The sequence below is a fragment of the Lactuca sativa genome, chromosome 2, assembly GCF_002870075.4.
Source record: "Lactuca sativa cultivar Salinas chromosome 2, Lsat_Salinas_v11, whole genome shotgun sequence".
Taxonomy (NCBI): Eukaryota; Viridiplantae; Streptophyta; class Magnoliopsida; order Asterales; family Asteraceae; genus Lactuca; species Lactuca sativa.
The window spans coordinates 112,241,925-112,259,880 of record NC_056624.2 but is presented as its reverse complement, the minus strand read 5'-3'; the positions used below and the strand labels follow the sequence as shown (position 1 = coordinate 112,259,880).

General features: G+C 31.7%; 1 protein-coding gene across 1 annotated transcript; it reads right to left on the bottom strand.

The window, feature by feature from the left end:
* Nucleotides 1–10,993: 10,993 nt before the first annotated feature.
* On the bottom strand, nucleotides 10,994–12,656 carry LOC111882079 (auxin-induced protein PCNT115). Its single transcript, XM_042899847.2, has 3 exons — nucleotides 12,094–12,656; nucleotides 11,614–11,786; nucleotides 10,994–11,491 (listed from the first exon to the last, which is right to left on the bottom strand). Exons 1-3 carry the CDS (start codon nucleotides 12,220–12,222, stop codon nucleotides 11,350–11,352), a joined length of 444 nt encoding a protein of 147 aa, XP_042755781.1. The 5' UTR covers nucleotides 12,223–12,656; the 3' UTR covers nucleotides 10,994–11,349.
* Between the last annotated feature and the right edge of the window lie 5,300 nt (nucleotides 12,657–17,956).

The following is a 17,956-nucleotide window of genomic DNA, read 5'->3' as shown; positions in this document are numbered from 1 at the left end:
ACTTGTGCCAAGGTTAAGGTAGAATATCAAAAGCCCTCGGGTTTGCTTCAACAACCGAACATACCCAAGTGGAAGTGGGAGCGGATAACCATGGAATTCTTAATCAAGCTGCCCAAGACAACGGGTGGACTTGACACCATCTGGGTGATCGTTGACAGGTTAACCAAATCCGCACACTTCCTACCAATAAAAGAGACTGACAAGATGGAGAAGCTAACTAGGACGTATATTAAAGAAATCGTACGACTACATGGTGTGCCAATATCTATTATCTCTGACAAAGATAGTAGATTCACCTCACGGTTTTGGCAATCACTCCAAAAGTCCTTGGGAACTAAACTCAATATGAGTACAACTTATCACCCTCAAACAATCGGTCAAAGCGAAAGGACCATTTAGACGTTGGAAGACATGTGAGAGCAGGTGTGATAGACTTTGGTAAGGACTGGGATACCCACTTACTACTCATCGAATTCTCCTATAATAACAACTATCACACTAGCATCAAAGTCACACCATTCGAAGCCTTCTATGGACGCCAGTGCAGATCCCCTCTGTGCTGGGCTGAGGTAGGTGACACAAAACTAGCAAAAAGACGAGTGCCTGATAGCACACTCACCGGCCCAGAGATCATACGAGAAACTAAGGAAAGGATCATTCAAATATATGAACGATTAAAGGCATCCCAGGATCGGCAAAAGAGTTATGCTGATAAGCGACGAAAACCGTTGGAATTCCAAGTTGGTGACCGTGTTTTGTTGAAGGTCTCACCCTGGAAGGGAATGATATGTTTTGGAAAACGTGGAAAGCTAAATCCAAGGTAATGTTTAGACTTATAAAGCAAGGCGGGTTGCAAAAGGATTTACTTAAACCCAAGAGATTGACTATGATGAGACCTTTTCACCCATTGCTAAGATTAAGTCAATTAGGTTAATGCTTGCCATAGCTGCTCATTATGACTATGAAGTATGGTAACTAGATGTTAAAAATGCTTTCCTTAATGGGAAACTGGCTGAGGATGTTTACGTGGCTCACCCAAAGCTTTTTGTACATGCCAAATTCCCTAATAAGGTGTGCAAGCTTAAGAAATCCATCGATGGATTGAGACAAGCATCTTGTAACTGGAATCTTTGCTTCAATGTATGTGGATAACATACAACTAATAGGAAACAGTATTCCAACCTTTCAAGAAGTCAAGTCTTAGCTTCAAAAATGTTTTGTTATGAAGGATCTCGGAGAAGCTACATATATTCCTTGTATAAGAATATATAGGAATAGGTAGGAATGAACAATAAGATTAAGTCAAAGTATGTACTTGGATAAAACATTTAAAATATTCAATATGGAAAATTCCAAGAAGGGAGATTTATCTATGCATCATATTGTTAAGTTGAGCAAGTCTCAATGCCCCAGTAGTGATAAGGAGATATATACTATGAGTCAAATTACATATGCTTCGGCTATAGGATCGGTCGTGTATGCTATGACATGTAATTGACCGGATGTGGCTTATGCTTTGAGCATGGTTAGCAGATATAAGGGAAATCTTGGTTAGCTTATTGAATGGAAGTAAAGAATATTCTTAAGTATTTGCGAAAAACGAAAGATATGATCCTATTTTTGGTGGCAAAGATGAACCTAAGGTAAGTGGATATAGTGATACCATTTTTCAAATAGATCGAGATAATAGTTATTCTCAATCTGGTTGGGTTTTCTTATTAAACGATGGAGGGGTAACTTGGAAAAGTTCCAAACAACAACCGGCCATTGACTCTACTTATGTATTAGAGTACATTGCAGCAAGCTAGGCGGCTAAGGAGGCTATGTGATTAAAGTATTTTATTGCAGATCTTGGAGTTGTTCCATTTATCTAAGAATCAATGGATACTTTCTATGACAATGAAGGTACGATAGCTTTGACAAAAGAACCTAAAGATCATGGTCAATCTAGGCACATCGATAGGAAATATGATTACATTAGACATAAGGTTGAAGAGGGTGCACTCTTGTTGAAGCATGTTTCATTAGAAGAGGATCATGTTGATCCTATCACAAAGTGTCTAAGCAAGGTCAAGCACTTTGAGCTTGCTAGGAGCATTGGACTAAGATATGATATTAGATTTTTAGATGTTAGTACTGAAGTTATTTTGAAACTATATTACAATAAATTTGTAATTGAATAGTGATTAATCAAATAAAGATTTCTTCATATTTAATGTGTTTGATTCTATTTGTCGATTAACTTTTATTGTGTTTCACTTTGCATGTTCTACTTCCTGAATATTATGTTATTTGAAACACCACAGTTGGTAATATTTTGGAAGTAAGTAATGATTTAAGACTACCATGAATCGTTTGTAGATTGTCCATTGAGCCTGGACATACATTGGGATTGTTGAAAAATTCATGGGTACTTAGAAATAGATATTTTCAGTATTGGTTAAACCCATCCTTAGATATTACTTCATGGATTTAATCACAAGTAATTCTAAGACAATAATATCCTCTATTCTTAAAACGGATGTATGTAAGTCATATTTCGCGAGTTGGTTGTGCATTGGTTTGCTCTAACGCATCTCGTAACTAGGTGCTATAAAGGGTATTTCCATGTATGACATAATAAGTGAAATTGAATGATTGTATAGTTGAAGTTTATTCGTTCCTTTTATCTTAACAGGAAAAGTGATATCTTTGGGCCCCTCTGTGTTTTGATGTTGACAATATAGGGCTAGGCCCAACCATAACTAAATTGATGCATTCAATTAGTAGTCTGATTATGTCATCAAAAAATGATATTACCGGGAAACAAAATCTTTGACAAAAGATTGATTATAATTCATGTCTCATGTTCATTCGATATCTAAAAGAACGAAAGAATAGGAGAGAACTTATCTTAGGGCCAACAAAGTTTGGTACTGTCTTGAAAACACTCTTTACTGGTTATTTGGAGTTTTACGAGCAATTATGTTAGCGAATTATCCAAGTGGGAGATTGTTGGATTAAGGTGTCTAAGGTCCTAACTAAATTGGTACAATATTGATGAATATGAGTACAGTCTTTTTTGGGTTGCCCTTATAACCAAGAAATTGCTTAGATTGATTTTAGAGAGATATAAATGATTTATTACATATTATATGACTAATATATTAATTAGAAATAGTTATAATTAATTTAGAATTAATCAGAATTAATTTGGAATTAATTATCGGTTATTTAGAATTAATTAAAAGTTAAAGGACTATAGTTGTAATTATTCAACAGTTGAACAGATGATAGGTTCTAGAACCGTTCTGCTTGGGATGGTTTTAAGGACTTCTTGGAGCCTTCTAGAAGCCTTCATGAGGATAAACTAGAAACTACATAATTACCTTATTTGAAATAATATTATTTTATGTTCAAATCAGGGTTCTTAGGTGTTTTCTAATCAACTATAAATAGTGCCTTGGACTTGGAATTTTTGTCCAATGCATTCAGAAAAGCCAAAGCCAAAAATTTGATATCTCTCCTCTCTCTCTCCTAAATCTTATAGGGTTTCTATGTTATCGGTGTGAACCACTAGAGGCTCGCACATAATTGAAGCTAGTTTTCAAGTGACTATTAGATTGATCAAAGGGTTTGTTTACAACAACAAATCAGAGGTATCATAATTATCCTTGTGCATTTTGATTTCTACTAGCGTTAGATTTTTATTGTTCAATGGTTTGTTGCTTCAATAGATTTATGACAATATGTAACTAGGTTGCATGTACCCATAAGATTTTAAGATATTTTCCACATTATTACATGTAAAACCCAACAATCTATAGCACGCCACAGTAAGTACTTGATGACAATTCCTTGGCTGATTCCATTCCAGCCTCTAGACAGTTTTTGTCCAAAATTCTGATGCCTATAACTTCTTTGTTTCAAACCTGATTTCTATGCTCTTTATATCTACTCAAAAGTGAGAATGCACACTATAATTCTTTTAAGTGATTTCTCACTAAATTAATACGAGTATTAATATATGAAGTCACTAACTTGGCCCAAAAAGTATAAAATTCTCATTTTATCCTTTTACCAAAAATGCATATTTTCATGCATTCTTTCTCTTGAACTTACTCATATAACCTCTTCTAAGTGACTTAAACTTATCGTGGCCATTTTCATGAGGCCATAACTTCATAATCTTATCTTTTTCTTATAATTAATAATTTGCCATTTTGGTCAATATTTGTCTAAAAGTTAACTTTCTCTAAATTTTTAGTTCTAACACTTATATACATAAATGAAAACTAATGCTTTCATTAATTGAGTTTAATTCTTGCAAGAAACATCCATGTGTAAGAAGAAGTCAAAGGAAGAAACCAACCATAACCCATGTGGGTATGAACGGTTAGGAAGGGAGAAAGAATGAGAAGAAGTGTTAAACACTGCTTCTTAATATTTTAATCTACATCTTATATTTTAGTAGACTTCTATAACACCAAAAATGTTGTACCAGATTTCTTTTATTATTTTTTTTATAAAATAACGACTCCCCAATTAAATACAAATGTTGATTATATTTATTAATAATCATACTACTTAATAAATCATCAATTGGTGTTTATGTGCTATAAGGTATGACCATATAGGATTGTATGTTCCTAGCAAATATCATTTCATTACGATTCTTGAGCATAAAGATCTTTCAATAAACACCATTTCACCTGAATTTGTGATGGCTAACTTAGGCTCTCTACATCATTTTCTTGGCACTAAGGTTACTTATATAAATTACGAGCTTTTCCTTTTGTAAGCTCAATATGCGGAAGAAATCCTTGATCTACCTAACAAGCCAAACTACAACTCCTTCTAGATGGTTCACGTTATCAAAGTTTCATTGCAACCCTTGAGTATGTTATGTTTTCGAGACAATACATTGTGTATGTTGTCCAATAAGTTTGTTTTTTTCATGCATGCGACATGTGAATCCCATTTCTACCTCCTAAAATGCAATCTCCACTAAACATGAAATTAAGGTCTCTACATCTCAGCTTCCTCAAATATTCACATTACTAATTATACGAACGAAGAGTGGGGGTCTCACGACTCTCAACACTCAAATTCTAATCATTATGTATTCCTTAGGTATAAGCTTGTATCATGATCCTCAAAGTGGCAACCTGGAATTTCATGCCAAATCATTACAACCAAATGTAGAGCATTACAAACTCCCATACAAAAACAAGTTGGCTACAAAATCTTGTACTCAAAGATTATGTATCAATTCCATGTATTATGATAATTTATTATAAGAATATTTTTTCGAATATCTCTTTAATAAATTAGTTCGACAAAATATTTCAAATTTATTCAATTATTTGTTAAGATCGGAAGAATTTGCATAATTCACGTGTATGCTAATCATTAATACACAAACATCTTCACCAAAGGTTTACCACGATGACACTTTTAGTGTGTCAAGACGAGTTTCTGTATTCGCTCAAACAGTCGAGGAATAGTAGATGATATTCAGATATGAACCATATATTTGAATTGACTTTTAAACTATTGTATAGTAGGAAAGTTACCATATATTTGAACTGATTTTTATACTAATGTATAGTAGGAAAGTTGGTTAGGATTCATCATATCCTATATACTAATCCTATACCAGTAAAAGAATAGTTATTAATGTCATTTGTCATTTTCTCATAATTTACATTTTCTTTTCAAATGCTTTATAAAAGTGACACTTTAAAATTTTTCATCATTTTTTATTTTTGAAAACTATTGATGTTATTAATAAGGTAATTGTTTATTTGATTCCTGGTTTTATAGGAGAAATTTAAATTAATCTTCAATAATTTTCGGTTAGGATTACTAATAATTAATTGTATTTCCATATTAAAAATCCTACAAAATCATGTTTAATTAAGAATTTATTGAATGTAATTGATTAATGATTATGAGTTTTACGATAAAAATTTAATTATTAACCTAGTTTTACAAGATATATTTCCCAATATGTGATTAGTTAGAAGATCTAATGATACTTTGGAATCCCTTATTTGTATGATGGATAAAGATACATATAAAGGTGAACAAATGACAAAACACTTACATTTTGACATAACATTTTTAAACAACAAACACCATCTTAGAAATTAAACATGAAATCATATTTATTCGTTGATATTATATTGTTATATTCTTATTGTAAAATAAAGTTAATATCTATATAGAACTTGCCAAACTATAGACTTACAACATTACTTAAGCACTCCAAGATGACAAGAGAGGAGTCTCGATGTCCCGATATGTTAGCATACTTGCAATATTACGGGCCCTTTTTATTGAAATAGATGAAGCAATAGATTCGAGTTCATCCATTTCTTCTGGTGTTAGCTTGATAAATAAAGTACCTATGTTCTCTTCAAGGTTTTCTATCTTGGTGGTTCTTGGAATTGGCACCACATCATTTCCCTGGTGATGAATCCAAGCCAATGATAGTTGGGCAGGAGTACACCCTTTCTTTTTTGCCATCTCATTGACCCTCTCATACAAGATCTTGTTATATTCAAGATTGTTAGGTTGAAATCTTGGCATACACTACAAAATTACCATTTTTATATGAGAATAAAGTGAGTATATTAAAAATACAAAAAAATTCTTAAAAAGATGGTATATGACATCCTGTGACATGAATACACGTATATTGCATATAATATAATGCAAATCCTACCTAATAAATAAAGAACTTTTTGTCACATCTCCTCTTCTCCTTCATTTGGACAGATGCCATTTTCTAGGAATTTTAAAATTTCTATTTTCCATTTGTCATTTTATTAAATTAAAATTTCACATTTAATATGTAAGCTAATATATATGTAAGGTATTTATTAGAAAGAATTTATATATGTAATGTATTCAATACATTAAAGGTCATTAATCTAATAATTCAAAAATTTTCTCATTTTTCTTATAAATTCAAACTTTTCAAATTGTTAAATTTTTATATTTAATTTTTTTGAAAATAAACTCATGTAATACATGGGTTTTACACCTAATACTATATATATATATATATATATATATATATATATATATATATATATATATATATATATATATAATTAGTTCATTGTCATGAATTAGTTCATTACAATCCTTTCATTGATATAAAATATTAATTATTTTTAAATATTGATTAGATAATCGTATAATAAAAGGGTAGTGATTCGTATACAATAATTTTTTGTCATACACAACAATTCATGCATTATATAGTTGTACAATACAACATTTTAAAACACCAATTATTGTGTATGGAGAAAAATTGTTGTGTATGGATCAGTTCTCATAATAAAACCACATTTTCTTAATGGAATTTACCTAGGGTTGCACATTTATTTTAATTTTTTTTATTATATTTAATTAACTTATATGGACATCTCTCGATATTATTATTTTTAATTAAATTAAAAAGATATTATTTCACATTTTTTTAGTTTCTATTTTTTTTTTTGTTAAATTGACATTTCCATGTAGCTTTTAAGTTTAATATTATTTTTAATTTTTTTCAATTATATAAAGAAATAGTATTTGGATATTTTTTAAATTTATTTGATATTTTGATTTATGTTTATATTTAACAGCATATTTAAATTAACATTTACCTTGGTAATATATTTAAAATAACAAACTTGTTTAAAGCATTGAAAAATCAAATAAATGAGGTTCATAAAGAATGGATTTTGATATAACTTAAAAAAATTATGGTTATTTTTAAATAGTTAAAAATTGAATTATTTTTTTATATTTTTTTAGAACTTTTAAATTAATTTTGAGGTTTTTTTGGTAACTTTTTAATAAATAAATTGTTTGTAAATTTTTAAAAATTATTTGACAAATTAATATATGTTTGGTACTTAATACTATATTTAAGTCAATAAGTTAAATGTTATATTGAAAACATAAGAGTTAGTATTAAATTTAAATAATAAATGCGTTTAATATATTAAAAATCAAAGTGTAAAGATAAATAATTTAAGATATAAGTTAAAAAGAAATCTTTAGTGGTTGTCTCTAATTAGTTAAAAGTTCAATGGTTGTAGAAATTTAGTAAATATGATGCAAGTCATCTTCATCTATTATAATAAATGACGGTTTTTTGGAATATGTCTTCTTTTTCTTTCTTTGGACACACGACGTTTTTTAGAATTTTAAAATTTTCTATTTTCTACTTGTCATTTTATTGTATTTTTTGTTTTATTAAATTAAAATTTCAAATTTAATACGTAAAGTAATATATATATATAAAATATTTATTAGAAACGGTTTATATATCTAATGTATATTCAATACATTAAAATCTTATTAATTTTAATAATTCAAAATTTTTTCTTATTTTTCTTATAAATTCAAACTTTTCAAATTGTTAAAATTTCATATTTTTTTGAATTAAACTCATGTAATATATATGTATCACACCTAGTTTATAATAATAAGAAAATATTCACATGTTATACGTATTTAGATTATGTGGTTAAAATTTGATAAATACAGTTTGTCATATTTTCCGTACTTTATCATCGAACTTAATTATTTAGTAATAAATTTCATTAATACGATATATAAAATTGTAATTTTTTTATTATAATGATAAAAATAATGTATATTTGGATCACATCACCTAATGGCCTCTATCGGTTAGTTGGACTGAATATAATTCTTGATATAAAATTAGCTTTCAAGTATTGTTTTGTTAATTGTAATTTAAAATATATTTATTTGATTATTTTTTTTATTTCAAGACTTTTTACTTATGACAGTAAATATAATTCTTGATTTAATATTTATTATTTACCATTTATTATGATTAAATAACTTAAAACATACTTATTTGACTATTTATTAATTTCGTTCATGATGATTTTTTAAAATGTCAACCATTAGTACTGTAATATAATTTACAATTTTAATGTACTATCCGTTATTGTTATTGTTATATATATATATATATATATATATATATATATATATATATATATATATATATATATATATATATATATATATATATATATATATTAATTCGTACTAAAAAATGTTGATGACCATCCATATAAAAGGTTTTAAGATCATATAGATCTTAATTCATTATAAAACCGTCTATTATTAGTTATTATTATTATTATTGTTAACTAATTTTAAAATTTATAACTTTATTTATAGGTAGAAGATTTTTTTTTTGTATTAATTCACATTAATTAAATAATTTAGAGATTTTATTATAAACATTTAAAAAATAATCAAAGTTTCCAATTAATATAATGCTATAAAGTTGACATGTTTTATTATACATAATATAATATATAATTGATTCAGTTTTGAGACAAAATTGCAAAAATGTCTATGTGGTATGAATTTTTCCTGAGTTTAGGTCAAACCTCGATTTTTTTGGTTTGAAGGTTTTTTGAGATATTTGTTTACGGAATTAGTCAATGATAAACTTAAAAAGACTAATCTACCCTTTTAATTTGTTTTTCTATTTTCTTAAATATAATTTTCTTTTATTGAATATTTTAGTAGTAAAAACAAATAAAGAGGCCTCTCTCTCACACGCACCGAGCGTCTGCTTTCTTTAATCTTCATAATCTTCATTGATAGAACTAAAAAAATCCAAAATCAAACAAGAATATATGGCATAACAAATTCGTTCATCCCTAAATGAAGGCTATTAGAGGGTGGTGGCTGCGATTTCTAATGGTGCTTCTTGTTCAAGGTAAAAAACTTAATCTCTTTATTTTTCTCCTTTTTTTGTCCATAAATAACCACCGCCGAGATGGTGGCTGCCGCCACCGGCCACCACTAATCGAAAATCACCACCAAGACATTAGTAGTGGGCAGTGATGATTTTTAAACCTTACCCTAATCCTTTTGTTTCGTTGGGTGTTGTTTGGGTGTAAGAAATAGACCCTAAGCGAAAGGAGTTTTTGATAGCATAAATTAGAGGGTGTTTGTGATTACTTTATAGCTTCAAAAGTTCTTTTTGCAAAAGGACTTTTGGTAAAAAGAAGTTTTTTAAATTTTGTTTGGATTAACATTTGAGGGGCAAAAATGACATTTAATGTTGTTGAGTAGAGAGAGTGTTTAATGATTGGTAAGTTTAAGGGTATTAATATAATTTACTTTCTATTTGTTGAAAAGTTAGAAAAAGTCACATTTCCATAACTTTTGAAAGAGAAGGATTTTGTTCTTTGCCAAAAGTTACTTCAAAAGATCTTTTATAAATTCCCAAATAACTTTTAGATTTTTTTTTGACTTTTCCTAAAGTCTAAAAGTTGTTTAAAAAGCAATGACAAACAGCCTCATATCCATCATCTTTCACTGCGTTCATTTTTTTGTAAGGTTGGAAAACGGTAGGCGATGCAGATTAATGGGAAGGAGTTTTTGACTGCATTATTTTTTTTATTTGTTATGCAATTCAATGGCATGATAGAAATTCTTATTTTTTTTGGATTCGATGGAGTTGAAGTTCGATTTGGCGGAATGAGACTAGAAAGAAGATGAAGGATGATCGACTGACGTTTCAATCAATGGATGGTTATACTACTTCGATTTTTGTGATGCTTCGTTCCTGAATTGTTTTGATAATGTTATGATCGAAATTGGATTCTATATGCTTTGATCCCTTTCCATCTTGTATCTGATTCGACAGGGAGATGTTAGATCAAAGTATTTTTTAACTTTTCAGCTTTGAACACAGTCTTGGAAATGAATGAGGTTAGAAAGAAGATGAAGGATGACTAAACACATACATAATGGAGATATGTGTGTGTATGTGATGAAGATGAAAAAGCACACATAATTTTGAGTCTCGATTTGTTTAGAACATACATGGATTTAAGATTTGTTTATTCAATAGTTTTTTTTTTTTTTCGTTTTCATGTTCATGTTCAGACAAGAACATCCAGAAAACCAAAAAACTTTTATCATGTTCATCACGTCGATTAGTGTTCTAAAGCTTAAAACTTATGCTCTTCAGAAGCTTGAACATCAATGGGAAAACAAGCTTGAACATCAATGGGAGAACACAGAGAGATTGGTTTTGTGTGTATCTTTTAAAATTGAACCTTTAATTTTTGTTTGAGAGAGAGATGTGTGTGGGTCCTTTTCTACTGTTTAAATTATTAAAATATTAAAATAGATATTAAAAAATGTAAAAACAAAAATAAAAAGATATAATACTCATATTAGTTTTGGAATGGGCCATTTCTACAAACAAACATGACAAAAAGAACCACAAAACTAAAATAAAAAAAAAAAAAAAAAAAATCAAAATTTAAACTAAAAGAAAAGATATTTTTGCCGGTTTTTATATTATGCCACTTTGGGGGAAACAAAGAGATACCAACAAACCTTACGGATGTCACTATCTTCCAACTTCTCAATCAACTTCGGGCCAGATGAGAGGAAACCCCGTCCAAGGGGACTGTATGCAACAATTCCGATCCCAAGTTCTCTAGTAGAGTATGATATACATAATATAAGAACATTGGATTTTTGGATACTTCATTAATGATAAAATTACAAAAAGAAAAAGAAAAAGGAAGCATGATGAAAAGAATAGATCGGATAGCGAACCTGCAAGTAGGAATGATTTCTTCTTCAACATCTCTTGACCACAACGACCATTCTAGTTGTATGGCTGTTAATGGGTACACAACATGAGCTCTTCTGATTGTTGATGCTGATGCTTCCGATAATCCGATATATTTGATTTTTCCTTCTTCCACTAGCTTCTTTAATTCTCCCATCTAACAACCAAATAAAACATTTGAGGAGATTAATAGGAATTCCAGTTATGATTTTTAACCGAAGATTGCTGTTTCAATTTTTTTTATCTTTTTGCAGAATATAAACATCTGCCTTTGGTTTAATCTTTCCTCCAGTTATTACAATATGTTTTCGATTTTATATTCTAACCTAAATTGCAAGCTCAAACATGTAAAATTAATGCAAAAAATGGAAAAGATGAATACATGATAACTTTCAGGACTTCGGAAATATATATATGAAATATTAATTAAAACAAGGATCGTGTAAAGTGGAGGAATTAAAGACCGTGATTTCGATAGGCAAACGACTGTCAATCCTGTGCTGATAATAAAGATCAATGCAATCCACACCAAGTCGCTGCAAGCTCGCTTCACATGCAGCCCTTACGTAGGTCGGATCTCCACGTATCACCATCGCATCACCTTCGTATTTAATTCCAAATTTGGTACCCAGCTCCACATTCTCCCTCGCACCTCCCTTCAAAAGCCTCTATAAATGTTGTTTGATAATCAACCCACGTATGTAATAAAAGCACCAAAATAAATTTACAGATAACAAAGATGAAAAGATCCCGTGCCACCTTGCCGAGGAGTATCTCGTTGGTTTTAGGGCCGTAGAAGTCTGAGGTGTCGAGAAAAGTAACCCCAGATTTAATGGCATGGTGGATGAGTTTGATCATTTCAGGTTCTGGTTTCGGAGCTCCATAGAAAGCCGACATACCATTACAACCCAAACCCTGAGCAGATACCTCTAAACCCTGTGAACCTAGTTTGATTCTTCGAACTCCTGTCATTCTTGATATTTTTTGTTTTATTACGTAGACGATATAGATGAAGGAAACGCCTCATGGGTTTGTTCTTAAATAGGGACCGAGAAGTGATATGGTGAGAATCCCACGACGAAGAGTCTCTGGTCGAACCATGATGACGTGACAATTACCTACTTGGTAGATGCGTGGTATTAATATTATAAAATAAAAGGGTTTCTTAAATAAATAAAAAAACCTCCAAGAAAATTATTTAAACCCCACCATCTCTCAATCCTATCAAAGTTCATAATTTTCAAAATTTTTTATTTTTTCGTGAGTAAATTACACAATGTCGTTTAAGTTTGCAATTTTTTATTTTTTCGTGTGTAATTCACACAATGTGAGTAAATTACACAATGTCGTGGTATTAATATTATAAAATAAAAGGGTTTCTTAAATAAAAAAAAACCTCAAAGAGAATTATTTAAACCCCATCATCTCTCAATTCTATCAAAGTTTATAATTTTCAAAATTTTTTATTTTTTCGTGAGTAAATTACACAATGTCGTTTAAGTTTGCATTTTTTTTCTCATAAGTATAGTCCTTGGATGTAGTCTTGAACCCAAACGGTCCTTAGGTTGGATGTCTGTCTAAAGCAACGTTATTTCATGCACATAAGGGTACTTTAGCCATTTCACATAAAGAATTGCTCTCTCTCTCTCTCTCTCTCTCTCTCTCTCTCTCTCTCTCTCTCTCTCTCTCTCTCTCTCTCTCTCTCTCCACACACATCATCTTCTTCCCCGTTCTAATTTTCATCTCATTCTTACATATTAAGAATGGACGGTATCGTGTGCGGGGAAGGCGGCGGGAAGAGTCCTGCAGTGCGAAACACCGCACTGTTGGTGCAGGGAAGGGGGCGCAGGGAGGAGGGTGAGGGTGGGGATATCGCGTTCTCACTCCTCTTCCTATAGGTTGTTTATTTTTATGTTTATTTTTTATTCAAACAGCTATATATATATATATATATATATATATATATATATATATATATATATATATATATATATATAATTTTTTTTTCTTTTATCATACTATAAATACCATAACATCAAACCATTTTTTCAACTCATACTTTCTTATTCTCTCCAAAAAGTATCAAACAAAATGTCATCATCTTCATCATCTGATTCGACGGCTCTAGAGGAGACTAAGTTTATCGGTTCTGTTATGGCGAAAACGGTTGCATACTTCAAAAACCAACTAGGCGAAACATCATGTGCACAATCTATGTGACAACCCGATATTTTTCAAATCAATGTAACATTCAAAAGTCAAATACAACAAACTGTTTGGAATCAACGAAATTAGCTTCAAAAATAAAATGTTCTAAAATCTAAATTGGAATGCATCAAATGTTAGATATCGTGCAAAGGTTTCCAAAAACATAAAGAACATTCAAATCCGAGTGATAACGAAAAAGTTACGTCCACTCAAAAATCCACAACACACCCGGTAAAACACTACTAAATGTAAAAAGTGAAATTTCAATAAAATGTATTTTAGCCTTAGGTACCTAAACAAAAGTCGTAAATTACGTTAAACCGTGAACGTGTATAAAAAGAACGCCCAAATTGAACTTCGTATGGAGAAGTTACAAATTTTCTAAGTTTCGTAACAGCGGTAGACAGCTATAAACTCGAATTAAAGATAAAACGATTTTTAGCCAACGCAACCTAAACGAGAGTTGAAGGTCTCCACAATAGGAGTACAATGGTAAAAAGACAGACGAAAGCGGACGTCAGATAAAGAAGTTATGGATTTTTATCAGACTTTAGCAGTCCCGGCCTTCTAAAAATATACCATTAAAAATAAATCAAAACTAGCCGATGGAGCCTAAATGAAAGTTGTAGAGCATAGTCTCACCTACGCATGGATATAAAGAACGTGAAAAACAGAGCTTGTACGCGAAAGTTACGGAATTTAGAAGTTGGAAATACAAATTAAGCCCAGCGTAATTTAGAGTACGCCCAGCGTACTCAGACGCAGGGTCGCGTCCCATCGGCTAACAGGCTAGCTAGGCTCGAGTCGTAAGCGATGACAACTCCGAAGTACGCCCAACATACCCCTAGAGTACGCCAAGCGTACGGAGTGTTTCTGTACTATAAATAGAGTGCATAAGCCCCGGGTTTTGGCACACATTTCTCAGCTCTCCTCTCACTCTTACACTCTCTTAAGCTCCAGAGACTATCTCGACACCCTCGATTCCATACCCGAACCCCGACGAAGGTTCTATGCTACCGAGATCCCCAAGAAATCCGAAGACGTAGCTTTCCGCAGTCGAAGTTCTGCTCGATTCTCGTCTCACTCTCTTCAAACCAAACAAGTGAGTTCATACCCCTACATTCTCACGTCTTTCGTCTTTTGTGGTTTTAAGGGGGGGGGGGGGGAATACAAGTGCAATAAAAGAAAAACTCATTGTTTTATACAGATTTAAATACACCACCTATATATTTATAAACAGTAAACAACTTCGACATCAACGTATAAACTATATATAATGTTAGTATTACATCAAATTTTCAACACCAAATGGTACACATTTTCAGAAAAACTATAATGGGTATATTTTACAAGCTATTCAAATGAAATACTTTCATCTACATTAAATATAGACTTTTCTTTCATAAAATCTATTAATACTAAGTGTTGTGAGATATTCAACTTCAACGTACTCGCAAGTATGCATTTCAAGCCTTGTATTATGAACCATAATCTCTTGGAGGGAGAGTGTGATATTTGTGTATAGATATATACGAGATTGACAATCCCGCACCTAAACTGTTAGCTACAGTTAGACCCGCAGGTCTGGGGTGACAAACGTCATAACACTGCAACGCCTGAAGAACGTTGTTACAGGCAGTCTGGGTCAATAGCATGGTTATAAAACTCACATGGAAGTATTAAATAAGTATGATTTATGAGATTCTTGAATGCATTCAGTAAATACATATTTTGAGCGTAAATTCACTTTCCTCATTTGAGCACGAAAGATACTATTGCACTTCAGCCTTTGGAACGTTTTCAAGCTATGGAAAGGAAATATTGGATTTTCTGGAAAACATATTCATTTATTTTTACTAAAAGACATACAAATTTTAGTACAAAAACACTTATGAACTCACGAACTTAATTGTTGACACATTTTCAAAACTACTTGTATTTCTCAGGGAATCAGTAATACAGGTAATCATCAGCTTTTGGAGAAGGAACGTTACGGTGTCTATTATCAAAACATTTTGAATCATCATATTTGTAATATTCTTTTGAAACATCTATTACACACAAACAATGTAAATTTTTGTTATATATATGATGGTTGTGTTTACTTTCTTTACAATATTCAACTGTTATGATACTACGTGAAGTCACCCACCTCCGAATATTTCCGCCATTCTGGTTTGAGGGAGTGACAGATTGGTATCAGAGCATTGTTTATAGTGAACTAAGTATATCGAACCACATAAGATATACAAACTATAAATGCAAAGGGACCAAAAACCCTCTGACAAAACGTTTTTTATAAACGATACTTTTAATAAATTAAAGTGATATATCATTTTCATTTTCTTTCTCTTTAAAAGTATAAGTACACGCATGCAACGATCTCGCATCATAGCAAAATTTTATAAAAAGTATTAAGGCAAGTTGCGACACTACAACTAGGCCTTGGGGTATGTAATCAAATCGAGAATAAATATAGCCTGATCAACTATATTTATCCTGGATGTGACCAACGTATGTCGAGGAATGGTCGTAGTGAGCAACAAGTCAAAAACTTACCAAATAAAAAAAAATACTAAAACCAAACTTACAAATTTGAAATACTATAAGAGTGTTTTAAAAACATAAGGAAAATAATAATCGTGCAAACCTCAAGATTTAGTCAAATTTAGGAAGTCGTCGAATAAAATTTCCTTTTACTCCCAAGTTTTTATAAAAATTTTCATACCTCTATTCTAGTACAGACGAAATGGCCGGATTCCATATACCGGGAGATCCCTACTACTTGAACCAAGGTAACGGCGGATGGTTAGAAGAAGATCCGGAAGTAGACCCAGAGGAATTCGAAGAGGAAGTCAAAGAGGAAGTCAAAGAGGAAGAAGAGCCTATGGGGGAAGAAGAGGAAAGTACTGATGGAACAGACTCAGAGTTGGAAGTAATCAACCCACTAGCTCCCCAATCTCCCGTAATTAGAATGGGCTACCAAGGTCCCACTCCCGTTTGGGGAAGCCATATCCACCTTTGGAACCAACAACAAGGTGTACGCCCTCCCTTTGGAATGTGTCGGGAGTTCTACGACATCAGTGGTGGAAGTACAGCCGATCGAGTGCTTCCCGTCCTTGTGGGCAAAATTGCCAACCATACCTACCAATCGGGAGTTCAAGCGGTCTGAATTCATGAGATCAATGCTACTGTATAGGGTAACGTCGCAGACATTCGTCGTCTGGACGGACTATACGCAGATACCCAACTCCACACAGGGACGCTTCAAAGCCAAATGGAGGCAGCACTTACAGAAATAAGAGAGATGAAGGAACAACAAGCGATCTTAAAAAGACGTTTAATGGGAGCCAAACAATCAGACACGGAGTCTAGCACCAAACGCAAAACATGTCGCAAGTAGGAATTGCCCAGCTCCTACAATTTTGATATAGAATAGGACCTCGAATAAAGTTTTTACATTCCTTTAGATATGTCAAATTATCCTAACCACGAAGAAAAATGTAACACACCGTATGTTTGACATATATATATATATATATATATATATATATATATATATATATATATATATATATATATATATATATATATATATATATATATGAAAGTATTTGTTTACATACCTCTCGTAATTCATCGGATTATCTAAATTATTATCAACTTCAAAATCATTAACTAAGGTCAAAACAAATTACAGATATAACTAAACCTGTAATGCAGGATTGTCAATCACTAAGAACTTATAGTCTTCATTTTTATTTCTTTACCATAACATGCCTCCCCGTAGATCAGCATGCAGAAACACAACTCCAACACCACCTCCACCACCCCCTCCGACTGTGGATGCAGCTACTTTTCATGCTGCTGTAACAGCCGCCGTAACCGCAGCAGTGGCGCAAATGAGTAACAACAGGTCAGGAGGAAGAATAAACAGCTTTACAAATGGCCAAAGGCAAGGCCGTTCTAGGGAATGTACTTACAAAGACTTCTCCAACAGCAAACCCATCCCCTTTAATGGAACTAGGGGAGTGATGGCTCTATCCCAATGGATAGAGAAGACGGAAGCTGTGTTCGAGATATGCTCATGCCCCGAAGAAAGCAAAGTAAAATTTTGCC